This window comes from Typopeltis vanoorti, chromosome 3, assembly GCF_054136105.1.
Source record: "Typopeltis vanoorti isolate ZY-2024b chromosome 3, IOZ_Tvanoo_1.0, whole genome shotgun sequence".
NCBI classification, from domain to species: Eukaryota; Metazoa; Arthropoda; class Arachnida; order Uropygi; family Thelyphonidae; genus Typopeltis; species Typopeltis vanoorti.
Genome location: NC_143551.1, coordinates 143,803,095 through 143,821,882, shown reverse-complemented (window position 1 = coordinate 143,821,882; position 18,788 = coordinate 143,803,095). Strand labels below are relative to the sequence as shown.

Here is an 18,788-nt window from a genome sequence, read left to right as displayed (position 1 = left end):
CTTCTAGGGTGAACTGGATCCTTGGATGAAGTGCATTAATTTTTGAGAGAAACAGTTGTAGTTCTTCTGAGGTGCCCTTCCAATGGCAAAAATGTCATCCACATATCTGAACCAAATGTTAGGTCTGGGTGTAATGTTGTTAAAGATACGCTGTTCGAAATGATCCATGAAGTAGTTGGTAATCCAATAGCAGGAGATATTGGATTACCCATTGCTGTCCCTTTGATTTGTTGGTATAACTGGTTTTTGAAGGAAAAATAACCGGACTTTATTACAAATTCAAATAATTTGACAATGTCTTGAGGAAATTCTTGGTGTAGTAATTCTATGCTGTCCACCAACGGAACATTCGTAAATAGTGAAACAACATTGAGACTAATCATAATCTCCAAAGAAGTGAGTAAATTTGACAGAAATTTTGATATTTTGTAAGTGGGACAACCTATACAGTCTACAACCGGTCTTAATGGAATTCCTGGCTTATGTACTTTTGAAAGACCATATAATCTTGGTGGCTGCCCAAAGGAGGTCTTTAGTGTTTTCTTTTTATCTTCATCCCATATCGATATTTTTTTTTTCTATAATTGCATTAAGCTTTTTTATTTGACTACCGGTAGGATCTGAAGTGAGGGACCTATAAGTCGAATAGTCGCAGAGTAACAGTGATATTTTTCTCTCATATTCTCTTCTGTCTTGGATGACTACAGCCTTCCCTTTGTCAGCTTTCGTAATAATTAGGTTCTTGTTATTTTTTAGCGAATTCAGTGCTTTTTGTCCAGCATACGATAGGTTCGGCCGAGGAGGCTTGGCATTAAAAAGAATTTTTGCACACTCGAATCTTGTTCTGTTAGCTATTTTTTAGGGTAAGGATCGAATACCTCTGTCTATACTATGGAAAAAGTCTATTATGAGGATTTTATTCGGAGCAACGGCAAAATTATGCCCTTTTGACACAAAACGTTTGCTGTCTGTCAGTGGGCAGCCTGATACGTTGATCACTACTCTATCTACATCAATGACAGTATTGCTAGATTTGGGGCAGCTCACCAGTGAATCAAAATTGCGTTTCAATCTATCACAAGAAGCATTATGACATTGATGAAATGCGCAAAACAGTGTTAAAATTTTCAGTCTCTAATACTGGTTCTATAGTGTTCTTGATATCTATTATTTCTTTGTTCAGAAGGGCAAGAGATTTCTTTGCTTCTTGTAGCTGACAATTTAACAGTGACCTACTGGCCTTTAAATAAATCCGATGGGCTCTTTGAGACTTAAAAACTTCTTTTAGTTTACAGCAGGTAGGAATAACCTGAGCCAACTTACATCGCTTTAGGAATATTATTCTGTTAATGCAATTCACCTTCTTAACTAATACTTTACCGTATCTGGCACATCGTTTGGAAGTAGACTCTCCGTGAAGTCTCGATATAAGTTTCAGTAAGGAAATACCGTGAGTAGACATATTACTAACTATTATAATAACGGAATTAACTCAAATTATTTGAATTTGTAATAAAGTCCGGTTATTTTTCCTTCAAAAACCAGTTATACCAACAAATCAAAGGGACAGCAATGGGTAATTCAATATCTCCTGCTATTGCCAACTACTTCATGGAGCATTTCGAACAAAGTATCTTTAACAACTTTATACCTAGACCTAACATTTGGTTCAGATATGTGGATGACATTTTTGCCATTGGAAGGGCACCTCAGAAGAACTACAACTGTTTCTCTCAAAAATTAATGCACTTCATCCAAGGATCCAGTTCACCCTAGAAGTAGAAGTAAATAAGCAGTTAGCATTTCTAGACCTCTTGATTCTTCGCCAACCAGATGGTTATCTACAATTCACAGTCTATAGGAAAGAGACTCATACAGGCCAGTACATCCATGCTGAATCACATCACCATTCCAGCCAAAAGGCAGGTACTATAAAAACACTAGTTCATAGAGCCCACTCCTTTTGTTCTTCAGAAGAACTTTTACAAAAACAATTACAGTATATTAATTCCTCCTTCATATCCAATTGCTATAAGAAGTCCTTCATAAAAAGAGCTTTAAGTAGTCGTGCTCCAGCATCATCTTCAAGTACAGAAGAACCTACATGTATACCTACCCCCTATATACAAGGGGTTAGTGAACGCATAGCCCCCCCCCCCCCCCCCCCAAGGGAGCTGCAGCCCACAGTTTGGGAAGCACTGATATACAATATTATATTTTTCAAAGGTTTTGGATGGATTACCACATGACAAACTAGTAGTTATATTGGAACAGATGGGGGTTGGATAGTAGATTAATGTGTGGATTGGAGAATGGCTGTCTAATAGGTATCAATAGGTTGTGTATGGGGGAGTGATATCCTAGAAGAGGAAAGTCACTAGTGGAATGCTCCAGGGATATGTTCTATTGTTAAATCTGTATGTAAATGACATTGGAAAGGGCTTAAATGATGACATATAGTTGTTTGAAGATGATGCAAAGTTGGGAAGAGTTATGAGAAGTAGTTGTTATAGCTTTGAGGACCTAAATAGACTGTCTGAATGGGAATATCAGTTTAACATTACAAAGTGTAAGGTTTTAAAATATAGGAAGCAAAGAATAGGATTCATTTCAGTAAAATTATGGAGGCTACAACTGTGTTAGGAATAATTACTTTAATTTCCCGACATTTTGATCTTCATATTAATGTAATCATCTGGAGTATACACATATATATGTGTATACTCCAAATGTGATACAAAGACAAGCTATATTTACATTTCAAACAGTATGCTAAAGTGACAATGATTTGATCAACCATTATTATAAAGCCTGACCTCTAGTGATGAAAAAAGAAAAAAAGCTACATCAAAGCTATATTCTATTTATAACATCATCAGAGAACAACATCATATAGATAGTTTTAATACAGCAAAAGTGGTGGTCTAATGCATAATTTAACATGACTGTTAAATTATGTATTAGTTAAGATCCTAGTTTACTTACAGTCCTGATTATAATTAACCCGGTATTAGTCAGGTGGTGGTGTCACAGTTATTTCTTTCTATATCTTTGGGGTCTGTGACACCCCGTCTTACTAAAGTTGGGTTAATTCTTAAACCATTACAATGGATGGTGGATAGAATATGTGCCATCCATATTCTTGAGATTTTTAGACCACCATTACTGTTAAGAGTAGGGTGGTTGATAAGAATTTCACAGGTCTCCTTAAATTTATGCTCATATCATGTTTTGGTGTGATGTAAACAACACATGCCTTTCCAGTCAATTCTATGAAGGTATTCAGGGCATGATCAGAAAGGCCAGATCACCTGTAACACTATAAGAAAAAAAGTATAGGATTGGTGGGATTATTTTGGAGGAGATGAAGAATTTAGGAATTGTGGCAGATAGACTTGAAATTTTGTGGACATTTGCTAAAATTGTGAGGACTACACATCTGATTATGGGAATGATGCAGAGAACACAGATGTGTAGAAATAAGGGTTTAGATTCCATTGTACAAGACTTTGATCAGACTGCATATGGATTACTGCACAGATTTGGTCACCAGGTTTTCAAAAGGATGATGAGATGTTAGACAGGGTCCAGAGATGATTGACTAAATTGGTTTCTGGAATGTGGAATATGAGGACCAATTGAGAGAATGCAAATTACAGAGCCTAGTGGATAGCAGGAAGAGTGGTGGTGATTGGCATGCACTGCCTGAGAGTGAATGCATTTAATTCGAGGCATGATCAGCTATGCATGTGAGAGTGGGACCTCCCACGATGAGTCTCTTGACTCCATGCCGATCTGGTAATAATAATAACCTTATATTATAGCTGCTCATCCATACTTCTCATGAGTGGCTTTATCAGACAACACTCTGTGGGGCATTGTCTGATGAGGTCATGTCAATGAGCAAATGCTCAGCAATCATGACTCTCCCTTCTTACTAATTTAGTCTATATTTTTTCCCATATGCCTACTCACTCATATTCTGCAATAGATCTTGCAATCTGTTCCCTTGCCACCTTTCTATTGCTCATTTGGGATGCTGAAGAGAACATTCAGCATCCCATCATACTTTGTTCCATCTTGCAAAATTCAATGCTGAAGCTGTCAGTCACACGCCTATCAATGAAGCAATGATGTATATCACAGATTGTATTGACCAGGCAGTTACAGCCACAATTCCTAAAACACCATCTCAATTTCCATTCTATCCAAAATTGTAATGCAATCCTGTGTTAAGCAGCTAAAAAAGGTGTAAACAGAGCAAGGGATTATCCACCACATCATATCTAATAGCCTTTACACGTGCTTCGGCCAAAGCATGCTATACGAGATGGCAGTCAAAAACAACCCTGGATCTATTTACATCATCAATTAATCAAACAACCACAGCAAAAATTGTATGAGATAATATCTCAAAAACAATAGACAGATATAGAATGCACTGTTTGTCTACCTTCGAACATAATGGATGTGATATTACTGATCTGAAAGTGATTGCAGACACTTTGGGAGATAATTTTGCTATAATCTCAGCAATGGTTTCCTGTCCACCTGAATTTTTAATACAGAAAGAGAAACAGCAGCTAGTTTTCTCTTACTCTAAGACAGAAGATTTTCAGAGGAAGAGTTTCCAGATTCTTGGCATAAATCAATTGTCAATGTTATCCCAAAACCAGGAAAGGATTGAACGATTACTAACCTATTGCTCTGACCAGCTGTCTACATAAAATATTGGAGAAAATGGGTAATAGAAAAGGGTAGCAGACTTCTCTGATCTTCTCTCCACCACACTGTGTGTGAATGTGGCTTTCATGGACATTGCTGAATGCTGGAGCCTTTGGTCTGTTTAGAAATATGTATTAGAGATGCCTTCCTAAAATGAGAATATCTGGTTTCAAGTGTTCTTTGACATGGAAAAAGAAAAAAAAGTTTACGACAGAGCTTGGAGATATGGCATATTAAAAGACCTCTATGACCTATGTCTCATAGGACAACATCTTGTATTTATTTAAAACTTTCTGTTTTTTTTTAGTCTTGTATGGGGAAAGCATTGGGCCTCACATAAGTGAGGACCAAATAAACTACTGAAATTTTTATGAGATACTTTATAAGCAAAAATTGGTACTATTCTGTTATGATGAAGGTAACTGCAATTTCCTTTTTACATCTTTCCATGTATTTAGTACATGCTGCAAAAACATCTAATCAGAAGGACTCTATCTGTAATTTAATTTTTTACTCCTGTCACAGCTGGTCATGAAGACAAGCTTGCAAAGGACTACTGAAAACTACATAGCATCACAAGGTTTGGCTTCTGGTATAAAATTCTTTCTTGTATCTGGTGAAGACATTGAACATGAAGGCAAGCTGCTTTTAAAGTAAGACGTTTTAGATCTTTTGTACATTCCTTGTAAATCTTCATAAAGATGCTGTCAGCCCAAAAGACAACGAAACACGGAAGAATTATTTAGTTTAAAAATCTATGTGGTGAAAGTTTTTGCAAACTGAAGCAAATTTTTAAAAGAACTCTAATCATGGTGATTTTGGACAAGCATATATATTCTAATAAATGTATAAATAAAACACACAAAAAAAAATCAGACTTGTAGATTCAACCAAGGGTCTGCAGAACAGAGTACCAAACAGAGAAAATGAGCAGTCATAACACCTAAAGCAGCTGCCATCTTGAAAAAAAAAAAAAAAGTTTGTCTGAATACGCAAGTACACACCTTGGGCATTAAAATGGCAGTAAACATAAATTGGACAATCTGGAAATACAATGTGATTAATTTGTAAACCTTCCAAAATTGCAAAAATTTAGTGGATTCACTATATAAAAATGGCTGTTAACAGGATGCCACGGAAAAACCTTAAAAAAAAAAACTTCCACCTAAATGACAGGGTGACAAAATAATCCTCATCAAGATAAAAAAATTATGCTACTTCAGTCCCTGATGAACTGCTTTCTGTTGCGTCATTCATGTAGAATGATTCAACAGAAAAGTCACTATAAATACCAACAAGAATGCAACTGACGACTTACTATGTCAAAATTAATATAAATCTCAGAAATATGGACTAATGGAAAGGCAATGGTAAAAAATTGGTGGCTTTGAAATGCGGTTATTAAGAAGAATGATGTGGATTAGCTAAATGAAAACATTAAATGAAAAATTTAAACAAAATCAAAAAGTGAAAGAGCAAACGAACAAACAAAAAATGTTTTGTGAATGAGACTACAAAGAGGAAAATGAAATTCTTGGGATATACTCAAAGAGAAGGACTCACCAAGCTACAGGTCCCCTTTCCTTAATTAAGACAGCACATTTCTTACCAACCCATACTTGCTCATTGCTTGTATTCATGTTCTCAATATATACACAAAATACTTTCAAAAACAATTCAATTAATTAAGAAAATATATACAGAACTTACACTAGATTTACTTAGGTCCAGAAGAGTAGCACTTTCTTCCTTGCAACGACTAAACTCTTTGGCAACATCCTAAAGAAAGTATGTACATATCCATAATTTGTTTTATTTTTCAATAAATAAACTATTATTCTTATGAATCAGGTTACAAAGCTATATACAGCTCACAAAAATCCAAAATAACCGATGGGAAATAATGACATGCACATAATAGTAATTAAATATATTCCATTTGAGATCTTAACACTCAGATACAACTGTTACTTTAAAATTGCAAAATAATAAAATAATGATATCAGATCTCAAAGAAAAAAAGATCATGTATTGTATTAGTTTAATCCTTTACCCAAGTTTGCGCCTGAAAATATCTTCAGGACTGAGGAAAGGTAGTGCAACACCAGGCAACTCAAAGCAAAGGTGGACCAAGCTATCATCACTCCTATCTCAGTATCTCCCATAATGCAAAACACATTTCCTTGTGGATATGTATAATGTTATGCATTAAGGGAAGGACCACTACTCAGACCAGTTTCGACCTTTATTGAGGTCTCTTCAGTTGGAGCCAGGCCCAGAAGTGGAGATACCAGGCAGAAGTAATGGCGAGGTCATCTTTACCTATAGGAGTTGCCAAAAGGTGTGCCACCATATTATTAAATTACTGGATTTAGAGAAAGATGTTGAAAGTTTATATGCAAATATTTGCATATAAACTTTAGTTTAATCCTTTATCCAAGTGTATGCAAACAAAGTTTGCACCTAAAAATATCTTCAGGACTGAGGTAAGGTGGTGCATTACTTGGCAACTCGTAGCAAAAGTGGAACAATCTCTCATCACTCCTTGTCTCAGTATCTCCCATAATGCAAAGCACATCTTGCGGACATGTATACTGCTGTGCATTAAGGGAAGGGCCACTACCCAGACCGGTTTCGACCTTTATTGAGGTCTTATCAGTAGGAGGCAGATCCTGAGTGGTGATACTAACGCAGAAGCAATGGAGAGGTCAGATTTACCTATACCAAGTTGCCAAGGGATGTACCACCTTACTTCAATCCTGAAGATATTTTCAGGCGCAAACTTTGTTTGCTTACACTTGGATAAAGGATTAAACTAAATTTATTATAGTCTAACCAAGTGCAAAATAAACTTCCAACATATTTCTCTAAATCCAGAGTAATTTAATAACAAGGTGGCACACCTTTTGACAACTCCTATAGGTAAAGATGACCTCGCCATTGCTTCTGCCTTAGTATCACCACTCTGGGTCTGCCTCCCACTGACGAGACCTCAATAAAGATAGAAACCGGTCTGGATAGTGGCCCTTCCCTTAATGCATAGCAGTATACATGTCTGCATGGAGATGTGCTTTGCATTATGGGAGATACTGAGACAAGGAGTGATGAGAGCTTGGTCCACCTTTGCTCGGAGTTGCATCACCATACCTCAGTCCTGAAGATATTTTCAGGCGCAAACTTTGTTTGCTTACACTTGGATAAAGGATTAAACTAAATTTATTATAGTCTAACCAAGTGCAAAATAAACTTCAAAAATCTTTCTCTAAATCCAGAGTAATTCAATAATAAGGTAGTACACCTGTTGGCAACTCGTATAGGTAAATATGACCTCTCCTATTGCTTCTGCCTTAGTATCTCCATGTTTGGGTCTGCCTCCCACTGACAAGACCTCAATAAAGGTCAAAACCGGTGTGAGTAGTGGTCCTTCCCTTAATGCATAACATTATACATATCCGCAAGGAGATGTGTTTTGCATTATGGGAGATACTGAGATAGGAGTGATGATAGCTTGGTCCACCTTTGCTTCGAGTTGCACTACCTTTCCTCAGTCCTGAAGATATTTTCAGGTGCAAACTTTGTTTGCTCACACTTGGATAAAAGGATTAAATTAAATTTATTATAGTCTAACCAAGTGCAAAATAAACTTTCAAGTACATTACATTGTTTCAAGCTAATGGTTCTCAAAGGTAGAGAGGAACATGAAACATTAGCAACATTGCAAATCTATAAGAGAATGCTACTAAAACAAGAAGGTGGCATTCTATGCAAAATGCATTATGTTTGTATAATACTAAGAGATTATGTCTTCAATCAGTTCAGCACTGCAACTTCACATTACTGCAAGATAAGATAACACAGCTAAAATCATAAAGTTATGTATCTGTATTTACTAAAAATTATGAAACAGCTGTCAGGTCAGTGAAACCTCATCAAAGTGGATCAATTGAAGGCGAATATATGGACCCTTGGGCAAACCATCATGTTTTCTATAAGGTCTGCGTTAGGGCAACTCGTAAATGCCGGCGAGTGTATTCCTGTAAGCTAAGCTCTCTGGTCAAATTTCGTACAGAACTTTCATAGTTTGTACGTTCAGCTTTGAATAATGCTGGATTTAATATCCACTTGATTTATATAATATGTTTCTGTATTTCAAGTAAATGAGTAAGAATTTTAGGTATTTACTGGAATGTTGCTACTGAATGGGTAATGGAGAGGAAGCTGATTCTGAGGGATTCAAGCATAAGACTGGTAAGCGATAAGAATAATTATAATAAGGTAATAATAAAGGGATTTTTTTTAATGATGATGCAATGACTGGAAACATTACAAGTTAGTAAAGAAAATGAGATACTTGAGTTACAGAAGGGTAATTACTTTACACAAGTAGTTAATGCTATGGGGGGAAAAGCATTGGATTTAATGTCTCATAGTTATATTAGAAGAATTATCAAAAGAAATTCCTCTGAACTTCTCATATTCAGTTTTATTTCTCTTTTAATAGATGGGTACTGTAAGAGCTCTAATCCAATCATCTGAATTCAAACTTAAGACACTGCCTTCTGCATTATGCAATAGTTCAGCTAGTGAAACATTTAGATAATCATATATGTGTGTGTGACAGTCCAGTGAACTCTTTTTTGAGACACTGGAGTAAGAAAAGATTCAGCTGGGTTAGTTACTGGCCATCTGCAGTCTAGTTTAGTCAGTGATAGTTTAGTTTAGTGATGGGGTTGCCACATTACAGCTTCCAAAGTTGCCCTTACTCTCTGGGACAAAATAAGAAGAACAGAAATCAGTAAAGAACTAAAAATAGACTCAGTATTGGACAACGTATATGAATACCAAAAGAAGTGGATTGGGATTGACCATATCAAAAGAATGCACAGTTGAAGAACAACACAGTTGAATGCACAGTTGTATACGCAAAAAGGTACTCCGATACCATTCAGTTGGACGATGTAGAAGTCATAGATGACCAAGGAAAAGATGGAAAGAAATGGAATAGGCCATTGGGCCTAAATCCCTGAAAGGATGATGATGCAATATATGTGTATAATGATTATGTGTTGTTCTTTTTGATGTAGATTTTCAGAGCACCTATAGCTAGAAGATTTATACTGGCAGAGATTCCTGCACAATTTTGACAATTGTTTATACTTGATATTTTGATTCTTTCAGTCTCCCCAACATACTAATAGACTATTACTGTTCTAGTGTTCTATAGTTTCTCTGTTTTTCTGCATGTTATGTGAGAAATTATTATTATTTTATTTATTATTATTTTTTTTGAGTGCATCCATTACTGCTGAAACTATTCAAGATCTATTCTGAGTCATACATTAATATTAATATTTAGGTATCTCTTGGTGTGTCTGGGAATCTGTGACTACGTTATCTAGAAATAGTAAGCAGTGGTTGTTTTTCTGTTGCTCATGCAAGATTTTATCCTGGATTTCAAGTTGTATAAACAATTGAAAACACATGTACTGAGTCCTGGTCATGTTGCTGAATAGTTAGAACATGCTGTCAACATAATTCAGTCATGGAAGACTTACAGGACAGAAATTAGTGCTTTTCCTCAAACAACTGTATACAACAGTCAGTGGGATGAGTGAAAAGGGGGTGGGGAGAGACGTAGCCAAGTCTTCCATCAAGGGATAATTTTTATTTTTTATTATGCAAAAATTTTAAAAAAATTTTTGCATAATGTAAAAATTTTAAATATTTTTAAATTTTACGTCACGCAAATGGACCTTATGCATTACTAAGTCATAAATCACAGCAATCCATTGCAGGATTTCCTTTATCTTTTTAATATAATTAGAGTTAATGCTTCTTTCAATGGGATGTTCACGAACAGTGACATTACATCATTGCTCAGTAGCAGGATGAAATTCTTTATTGTTAGTTTCTCAGTTAATAGCATGCAATGGATGGAGTTTTTAACCTACATGTAATGTTTCATATGGAGCAAACAATGACACAGTATTTGGCTAAATTATACATGGAGGCTATTTGAAATTATGACATCAACTAGGATAGAGGCAGTGTATTATTTCTCTCTCTCTCTCTCTCTCATATATATATATATATATATGAGAGAGAGAGGGAGAGATATATGAAGGGGAGTGAACAATATAATTTACATGCTACAGTAAAACCCCGTTTTTACGTTTTCCTGCCATTTATGTTATTTTCTGTTGGTCCTGCCTTAGGGCCTATTCTTACAATATATTGTTTTCCCACCATTGACAACTTGATGTGGACATTATTTCCTGTGATTTGCGTTTTTATCTTGGGTGGCAACACTGATTTTCGAATTGATTTCCTCTCATTCAAATCGATTTCTGTGGAAATCTGCACATTTCAGTTCCCAGATGTCGTTGCTTTCAGCTGTAGCTTTGTTTCTGCAATCACGGTGACTTGCACGCTTACAGCAGTGATGTAGTGATGAGTGAAACCATGATTTTTCAATCGCAGTATGAATTGATACCGTGAAGTTTTCATATCAGTAATTTTGAACTGTCAGTAGCTCGTGGCACCCGTAATGTGTTGTGATGCGATTTCACATTCACAGTGCTGTATTGAAATCATGAACAAGGATCATACACAAATTATGAAATCACATTCACACTTCTACCAAGTAACAGTCATTATTCGTGAATATTAGATATCAGTGAATAAACTACAGTTCGTGAAATATCGCTTCACTAGCTTGCAGTGTTGGTGTTCGTAATTGCAATTCAGAAGCACGTGGTATACAGAATTTCTGCTACGCAATTTAGTGTGTGATAGTTGCTTTCAAGTTGCGATGGTGGATGATCCATATTAGTAACATGGAGATAAAAGACAGAAAATGTATTTTGGTAGAAGAAAAGGTGGCAATTTTGTGACGTGTAGATTGGCAAACCAGAACACGTGTGCAATTAGCAAAAGATCTCGGACTCTCCATGTCCACTTTGAACACGATAATAAAAAACAGGTCAAGCATTGAACTCAATGCAAAGCAATCTGGCGCTATGTCAAAAAAACGAAAATACATCCCAAGGTGTTCTAAGAACGTAAAAAATCTGCCTACTAAGTATGATGCCAACAGCATAGCATGGATGACCAGCAGCATCTTCACATCCACCATACATGCTCTTAATGCTAAAATGGGGGCAAATCGCTGCAAAATACTGCTACTACTGCTAGACAAATGTCCTGCACACCCTGAAGATCTGCAGCTCAGAAACATTAGATTACTGTTCTCTCCCCCTAATTGTACAAGTGAGCTTCAGCCACTAGATCTGGGCATCATCCATGCATTTAAATGGAAATATAGAAAAATGCATGTTGAAGAAGCTGTTTATGCATGATAATAGCATGCATTATGTGGTCAAAGCATGATTGCATGTTACACCTGAAAGTATATCCAACTGTTTCGGGAAGGCAGTACTGGTATGTGATGGATGAGTCTTCCTCATTTCAAGACTATTTATTTATGCTTATGGCTACATGAAAACTGGTTAGTGAAAAGTACAATCACAATTTCCAGAAACAAATGATGAAAATCTTAACATATAAAAGTTCATTACATAAAAGGCACAACCTGCTTTCTAAGTCTTTCTTTCTTTTTTTTTTTTTTTTTAAATATAAAGCAAAAGTAACTTGTCATAATTAAGGCAGGGACAATTATCGTCCTGCTGCACCAAGTATGACAAGGCTGTATGTTCTCAACACTTCACAACATAAAAGTAGCTGTATCCGAGGTTTAAGTAGAGAGCAGTTGTGTCTTGTGTGAGAAAACTTGATCCATTAGAGGAGGCTCATTTCACACTGTATCATCATCTTCTAACATGAGGAGTTCTATTGATACTATGATGAGGACTATGAGAGTAACTACGTGAATAATGTCTTCGTGGTGAGACGGGACCATGATCTTCTGTTTCCTCCATAACCACCGCCACCATCACACCAACTACAGGTCAAGGTCCAGGATGGAAAGCCAATTCAAGGACTCATCCATCACCTTGTGGATGTCCTGTAGGCCACCACCGTGAAATTGGCACCTTGAGCAGTCTTACACAATATGAGTAATCGTCTGGGTCACCAGAGAACAATCACAATAAGGGTGATCTGACTTTGTTGATTTCAAGACTATGTTGTGATGCTGGTGTGATCACATCAATGGTACCAAGTGTAGATGACATCTTTTCCAACTACCTTGGTGAAGAAGTGATTGAAGAAGACTGTGATCAAGAACCTACCATCCCTACTAGTAAAGAAGCAATGGAAGCTCTCTGTTTTGAGGAGGTATATTGCAAGTGCATCAGGAGACATGGAGCATTTAATGCCTTATACACTGTGGAGAGGCAGATGGAACTTACAAGAGTGCAGAAAAAACAAAAACAATCAACAATTAAAGATTTTTTTAAATAGATAAATATAAGTAATTGTAAATTCATTTATTTTCAGTTATTAAATTTTGTAATCTAGTATGTAGACTCACACACTAGCAGTAAGTCATCTTTTAGCCCTTTTTAATGCTTTTTTACATTTCCTGCTATTTACACTTTTTTCCATCGGTCCCCTGGAAAGTGTAAAAAAGGTGTTTTATTGTATTTATTTTAGAAGTTCAATTTTTTTTTTTTAACTTTATTCTGTCCAGAAGTGGTAGGATTTTCGTCCAATAAGTGACATGTAATGTGGTCTAGAAAAGTTATATTTTTTGCTATAGTCTTCAATATTCATTAATATGACAACAGTCCTCTTTTTGGTTCTGGTAATGACTATCTTGTTATTCTTTTAGAAATCTATGCTCAATATTCTTTGCCTGAAAGATTACTCCATGAGAGACACTACTGCTATTAAATTATAAGCTACAACATTCTACCACTGCCAATGACAGTGATAGTCAGTATTTCTTTAGTTCTTATTGTATAATTAAAGCACTCTTTACTAATAATGTGAATGGCTGGTTTGCTAAGCAGTGTTACAGATAATGACTTTTTTCTATTGTGTAGCTCAATTGTTTCACGAATTTGAGCTTAATTTTTCTCAAAATTTTTCATCTCGAGTTTACAGAAATGTCAATAACATGGTCCATAATCCTGCATAAAGAATGGAAGAATGATAGTATTCTGTAATTCATATTTAATGCTTTTGCTTACTTTATCAAGTCTGAGTAGGATAGGTTTTCTCTATTCTCCAAATAATGCTTGTCCAGTTCTTGTAGACATATTTACTACTCAAATTAAGAAGACAGGCGAAATGAAATCAACTCGATATCAATACCAGGAGCATAGAGAATATATTGCCAATGTAAATATGCCTATTATTGATAGAATAACAGATCTGCAGCTAAATCAAGAGTAAAATGTCAAACATTTTATGAAACAATACAGAAATAGTGGCTTGACAGAACATATGCTCCACATCTTTCATCCAATAAGATGGAAAAAAATCAGTAACTTAAAAAGATCTTATTTCAGAAATGAAAGGCACATCAGAATGCTCCACAGAACAGTTCTAATTTACAAATATTTAGATGTAAGAAATTGCTAATGATCTGGAAGCCTGTTATCCCCTGCAACTAGGCATCAGTGTTAGGGTACAACTTAGACATTAGTAAATAACTTATGCTCTTACTTCTGTGTGCCTTTGCAATCACATTTTATGTAAATCTCATCAACGCAAGTTGTAAACCTACTGTAAATTTATGTACAGCAGATAAGTTAGATCTGATAAACCGAGTTCTCTGCTCTAGAAACATAGTGTTTTTGGAGCCACTTCAGGCCTTCACAACTAGGATAGAGACAGTGTATTATTTCTCTCTCTCTCTCATATATATTTATGTACAGCAGATAAGTTATATCTGATAATCCAAGTTCTCTGCTCTAGAAACATAGTGTTTGTTTTTGGAGCCACTTCAGGCCTCCACAATAAGCAGTACATCCACTACTTAAAAATGTTCACAAACATTTATGTCTCTGCTGCCATTTGAATCTACAGTCAGTTTGTTGGAAAGTAGGTATTCTATCAACTTGGCCAACCAGGCTGACTGATTGTTCTGACTTGCAAATGAAAACCAAATACTGGTAGTACAGAACTGGCTTCTTGTACTTGTTGCACTGTGATAAGTCATTAAACTCCTACAGTTTATATATATAAAAACAGTGCCCTTTTTTTGGGACAGTATGCAATAGTATGGCATATTGGCACAGCTATTAAACAGTGACACGTGGATGGAGTACATTTAAAAAATTACTGAATTTAAATCACTCCCATTGCAACCATGCAGTATGGTGTTCATTCCAGTTGTTTTTATTATTATTATTATTATGTGATACCTCCAGGGAGTCCAAAGACTCACCGAGGGAGGGCACCTACTCTAAAACTCTCCATCTCCACCAACTTCATCTACTGCCCGCCACCATCACTACTAGTATTTTCACAATCGCAAACATCCATGCCCAAGGCGGGACTAGAACCTGCAGCCTTTTGGCTAGAGAGCGGATATGCTAACCACTTGGCCAACCAGGCTGGCCTGGTTTCTCACTAAATACTTTAATTACTATATTTTTAACTTTTAGTGCTATAATAAACATTTACCTTATTCTGCTTGCACCTGTGCACTATGGTGCAGGAGGAGATGTGTTTCACTACCAATATATATCAGATATGCAAATAGAAAGCACTAGACAAATGTTACAATCCTACCTGAGGTTCAAGTCGAACAAGAGTCAATTTGTCTCTTTCCCTCACAAATGTATTAATTAAATCATTTTACTAGGTTATATCAGACTTTCTCAGATGTGTTCATCTAAGAAATAATACAAAAAAAAAAGGTAAAAAAAAAAAAAAAAATGAAAAGTTTCTTTTCTCCCTTCCATAGTTAAGAAATTAAGAAAATGAGTGCAGAATCAGCTACAGAAGCTTTGTCAAAGATTGTATTTGTTCATTATGATATCAGTGTCCAACAGCATGAAATTGCTGATTAAAAAAACAAACAAAAAAACTTCTGTGCAATTGAGAATAAGCCAACTAAACTGCATTTTTCAGTGGCTAAATAAAATACAATATAATAAATATGCACAATGCAATCAAATATCTTGCCAGCTGGGGAGCTGTGCAGTTAAAACCCTGCTGCTTTCAACAGTACTAGGGGCACAAACAGTGAAACATTTATTAGAACAACCTTAAACTCAATACAATCAACATAACAAGTATTGATGTAAAATTGGAGCAAGAAAGAATAATAGAAAGATGTCAACATAATAACTGGTGTTACTTAAATGAAAGAGATCACAATAGGTGAAATACTTCAAAACAACAGTGATGAGTGAAAGAAACCTTGAGCAGCAAGCAACTTTAAGAAGTGATGTGGACAAATTTCCAAGCAGGAAATTTCAAAGCATTTCAATTAAGTCAAATACTGAAAGATTTCCTCTGCATTAATCCTATAATACCATCAAAAATGCAATGAAGTACGGAAAGCAGCAAGATCTGATAAAGCCAAATGGTTGGAGGACCAGCACAAAGACATTGAAGTACTATGGAGAACACAAAACTAGAGAGGTCTACAAACTTATAAGAAATGTCAATAGGAAGTGGCAAACAAGATCAGTAGCAGTCAAAGATGAAGATGGTAAAGTATTGATGGACAAGACAGAAATCATACACAGATGGACAAGATATTGCAGCGAACTATGTAAAAATCAACTAAATAATACTGCAACAGAAGTAATCAAAGAACTAAAAGCAATCTCTCCACCAGCAGAGATCTTTGAAAATTACATCTTGGAAGAGGAGGTGAATAAGGCTATAAAATATCTCAAGAACAACAAGAGTCCTGGAGATGACAACATAATAGGCAAGATGCTAAAATATGAGGGAGAATCAGTTGTAAAAGAAATGCATACGCTATTTAATGAAATATGGAGATCAGGGTATGCCCCCGAAGTGTGGAAAAAATAGGTCTTGTTGTTTTTCATAAGAAAGGCAGTGCTTTAGAATGCGCCAATTACAGAACTATTGCATTAATGGTCATCTTGGCAAGTGCTGATGAAAATACTAACAGAATGCCTGAAGGATCATATGGAGGCACATCTTCCTGATGAGCAAGCCGGATTTCAAAAAGATCGAAGTACAGTTCAACAAATACTTGCACTAAGACTAATAGCAGAGAAAGCTCGAAGAAAGAACAAAAAGATATACTGCTGTTTTGTGGACTTCCAAAAAGCATTTGATAATATTGACCAAAATAAAACATGGGCTGTCTTGAAATCCTATGATGTGGACAATAAATTGATCCACCTGCTGAAGGATATAAACGGTCAAGCACAAGCAAAAATCAGGATAGCTGGTGAGATTGGTTTGCCACTAGTAAAGGGGACCCAATATCACCAATCATCTTCATCACACATCTGGGAAGAACACTAGATAAGATTAAAGAAGAAGGTGGAGGCATTTCAATAAATGGCATGAGAATAAACTACCTCTGCTTTGCAGATGACATCGTCCTGATTGAAGAAGACAGAGCAAGGCTGGAATAGACATTGCAAACACTATACACAAAAGGAAAAAGACATGGACTAAATGTCAACTTTAAAAAAAACTAAAACAATGATATTCAGACAACAGGAGTTACGATAGACAGATTTCAACTGGAAAATGTGGAACACTTCACATATCTTGGATGCCACATGACGCATGACTTGGACCCCAAAAAGAGATAAAAATTAGAATAGCCAGAGCAACAACTATTTTAAAAGCCATGGACAAAATATGGAAGAGCCGAGCTATAAAGATATAAACTAAACTGCGCATTGTATAAACTTGTATCTTCAGCAGCCTGCTCTATGGATGTCATCGATGACATCCATAGAAGTGAGGCCTTGGTACTCCTGAGAGAATCTGAAAGGAGGATATTAGCATTTGAGAGAAAGTGCTATAGAAAGATCTTGAAAATAAGCTGGATCCAGAAAGTGAACAATGAAGAAATCTACTGACGAGTACAACCAAAAGAAAACCTGATCCAGAAAATAATCAAAAGGAAACTATGTCTCTTTGGCCATATATGTAGAATGAACGATGAGAGGAAAATAAAAATGCTGCTGTTTGGGATGATTGAAGGAAAGAACAAACAGAGAATAGGGTGATGACATTGTCAAATGGTGTGGAAACTCTATACACAAACTGAATCATCTTGCACAAAATAGAATGCAATGGAAGAATTACATCAAGATGGCATCAGATACCTATGGACATTGGCCCCATGGTTGTTGTTGATGATGAATCCTATAAACCTTTTTATTAATTTAAATGTTTCTATCATATCTCCTCTTTTTCTTTAATGTCAACAAACAGATGATTTCACGGACTGTGTTCACATGTTATGACTTTTTGCTTGGGGTGAGCAAGTGGTGCAAAAGATCAAGAGAGAGACATAACCAAGATAATGAGTCATCTCTCAATCCTTTGAGCTACTTCCTCATCTCGAAGCAACCATAGTGACAAGATGTGAGCACAATAATTCAGATGATCACATCTGAATTATTGTGTAAATTATTGTCACATCTGAATTACAAGCAAAGATAAGGATATTAGTGTGTTTTTCAATAACCAAGTAATCCTACAAGATATCTTAGCCAGCTTAGCAACATGTCCTCTGAACTTTATCAACCAACACCCTCAAATCCTTAGTTTTATTAATTTCTTGGAGTACAGTTTGTAATCTTTTTCATTCTAAAATGCATAACTTCACACTTTTCCAGATTAAACTGGCATCCATTATCTTATGTGCGCATTGTTAACCTATTTAGATCATCCTGTAAGCACTAAGTGTTGTCTTGATCAATTACACCACCCAATTCTGAATCATCAGCAAACAATATTTCCCTTCAAATCATTTCCTATATTATTTATGTACAAATTAAACAGTAGTGGTCCAAGCAAAGAGCCTTGTGGCACAGCTAGTCACCAGATTTCTCCTGGATTCTGCTCCTCCCTGTACTCATCTTTGGTATCTGTCCATCAGCCACCCTTATATCGATATCACCAGTTTCACAGCTATGCCCTCC

The 18,788-nt window shown here is 35.9% G+C and overlaps 1 protein-coding gene across 1 annotated transcript in view; it reads right to left on the bottom strand.

The window, feature by feature from the left end:
- LOC150108627 (uncharacterized) overlaps nucleotides 1-18,788 on the bottom strand; it is a 327,730-nt gene that overhangs the window by 239,497 nt on the left and 69,445 nt on the right. The window contains exon 2 of the mRNA XM_090390495.1: nucleotides 6,436-6,504. Within this exon, the coding sequence (XP_090246621.1) occupies nucleotides 6,436-6,504 (69 nt within the window). The remainder of the gene's footprint in view (nucleotides 1-6,435; nucleotides 6,505-18,788) is intronic.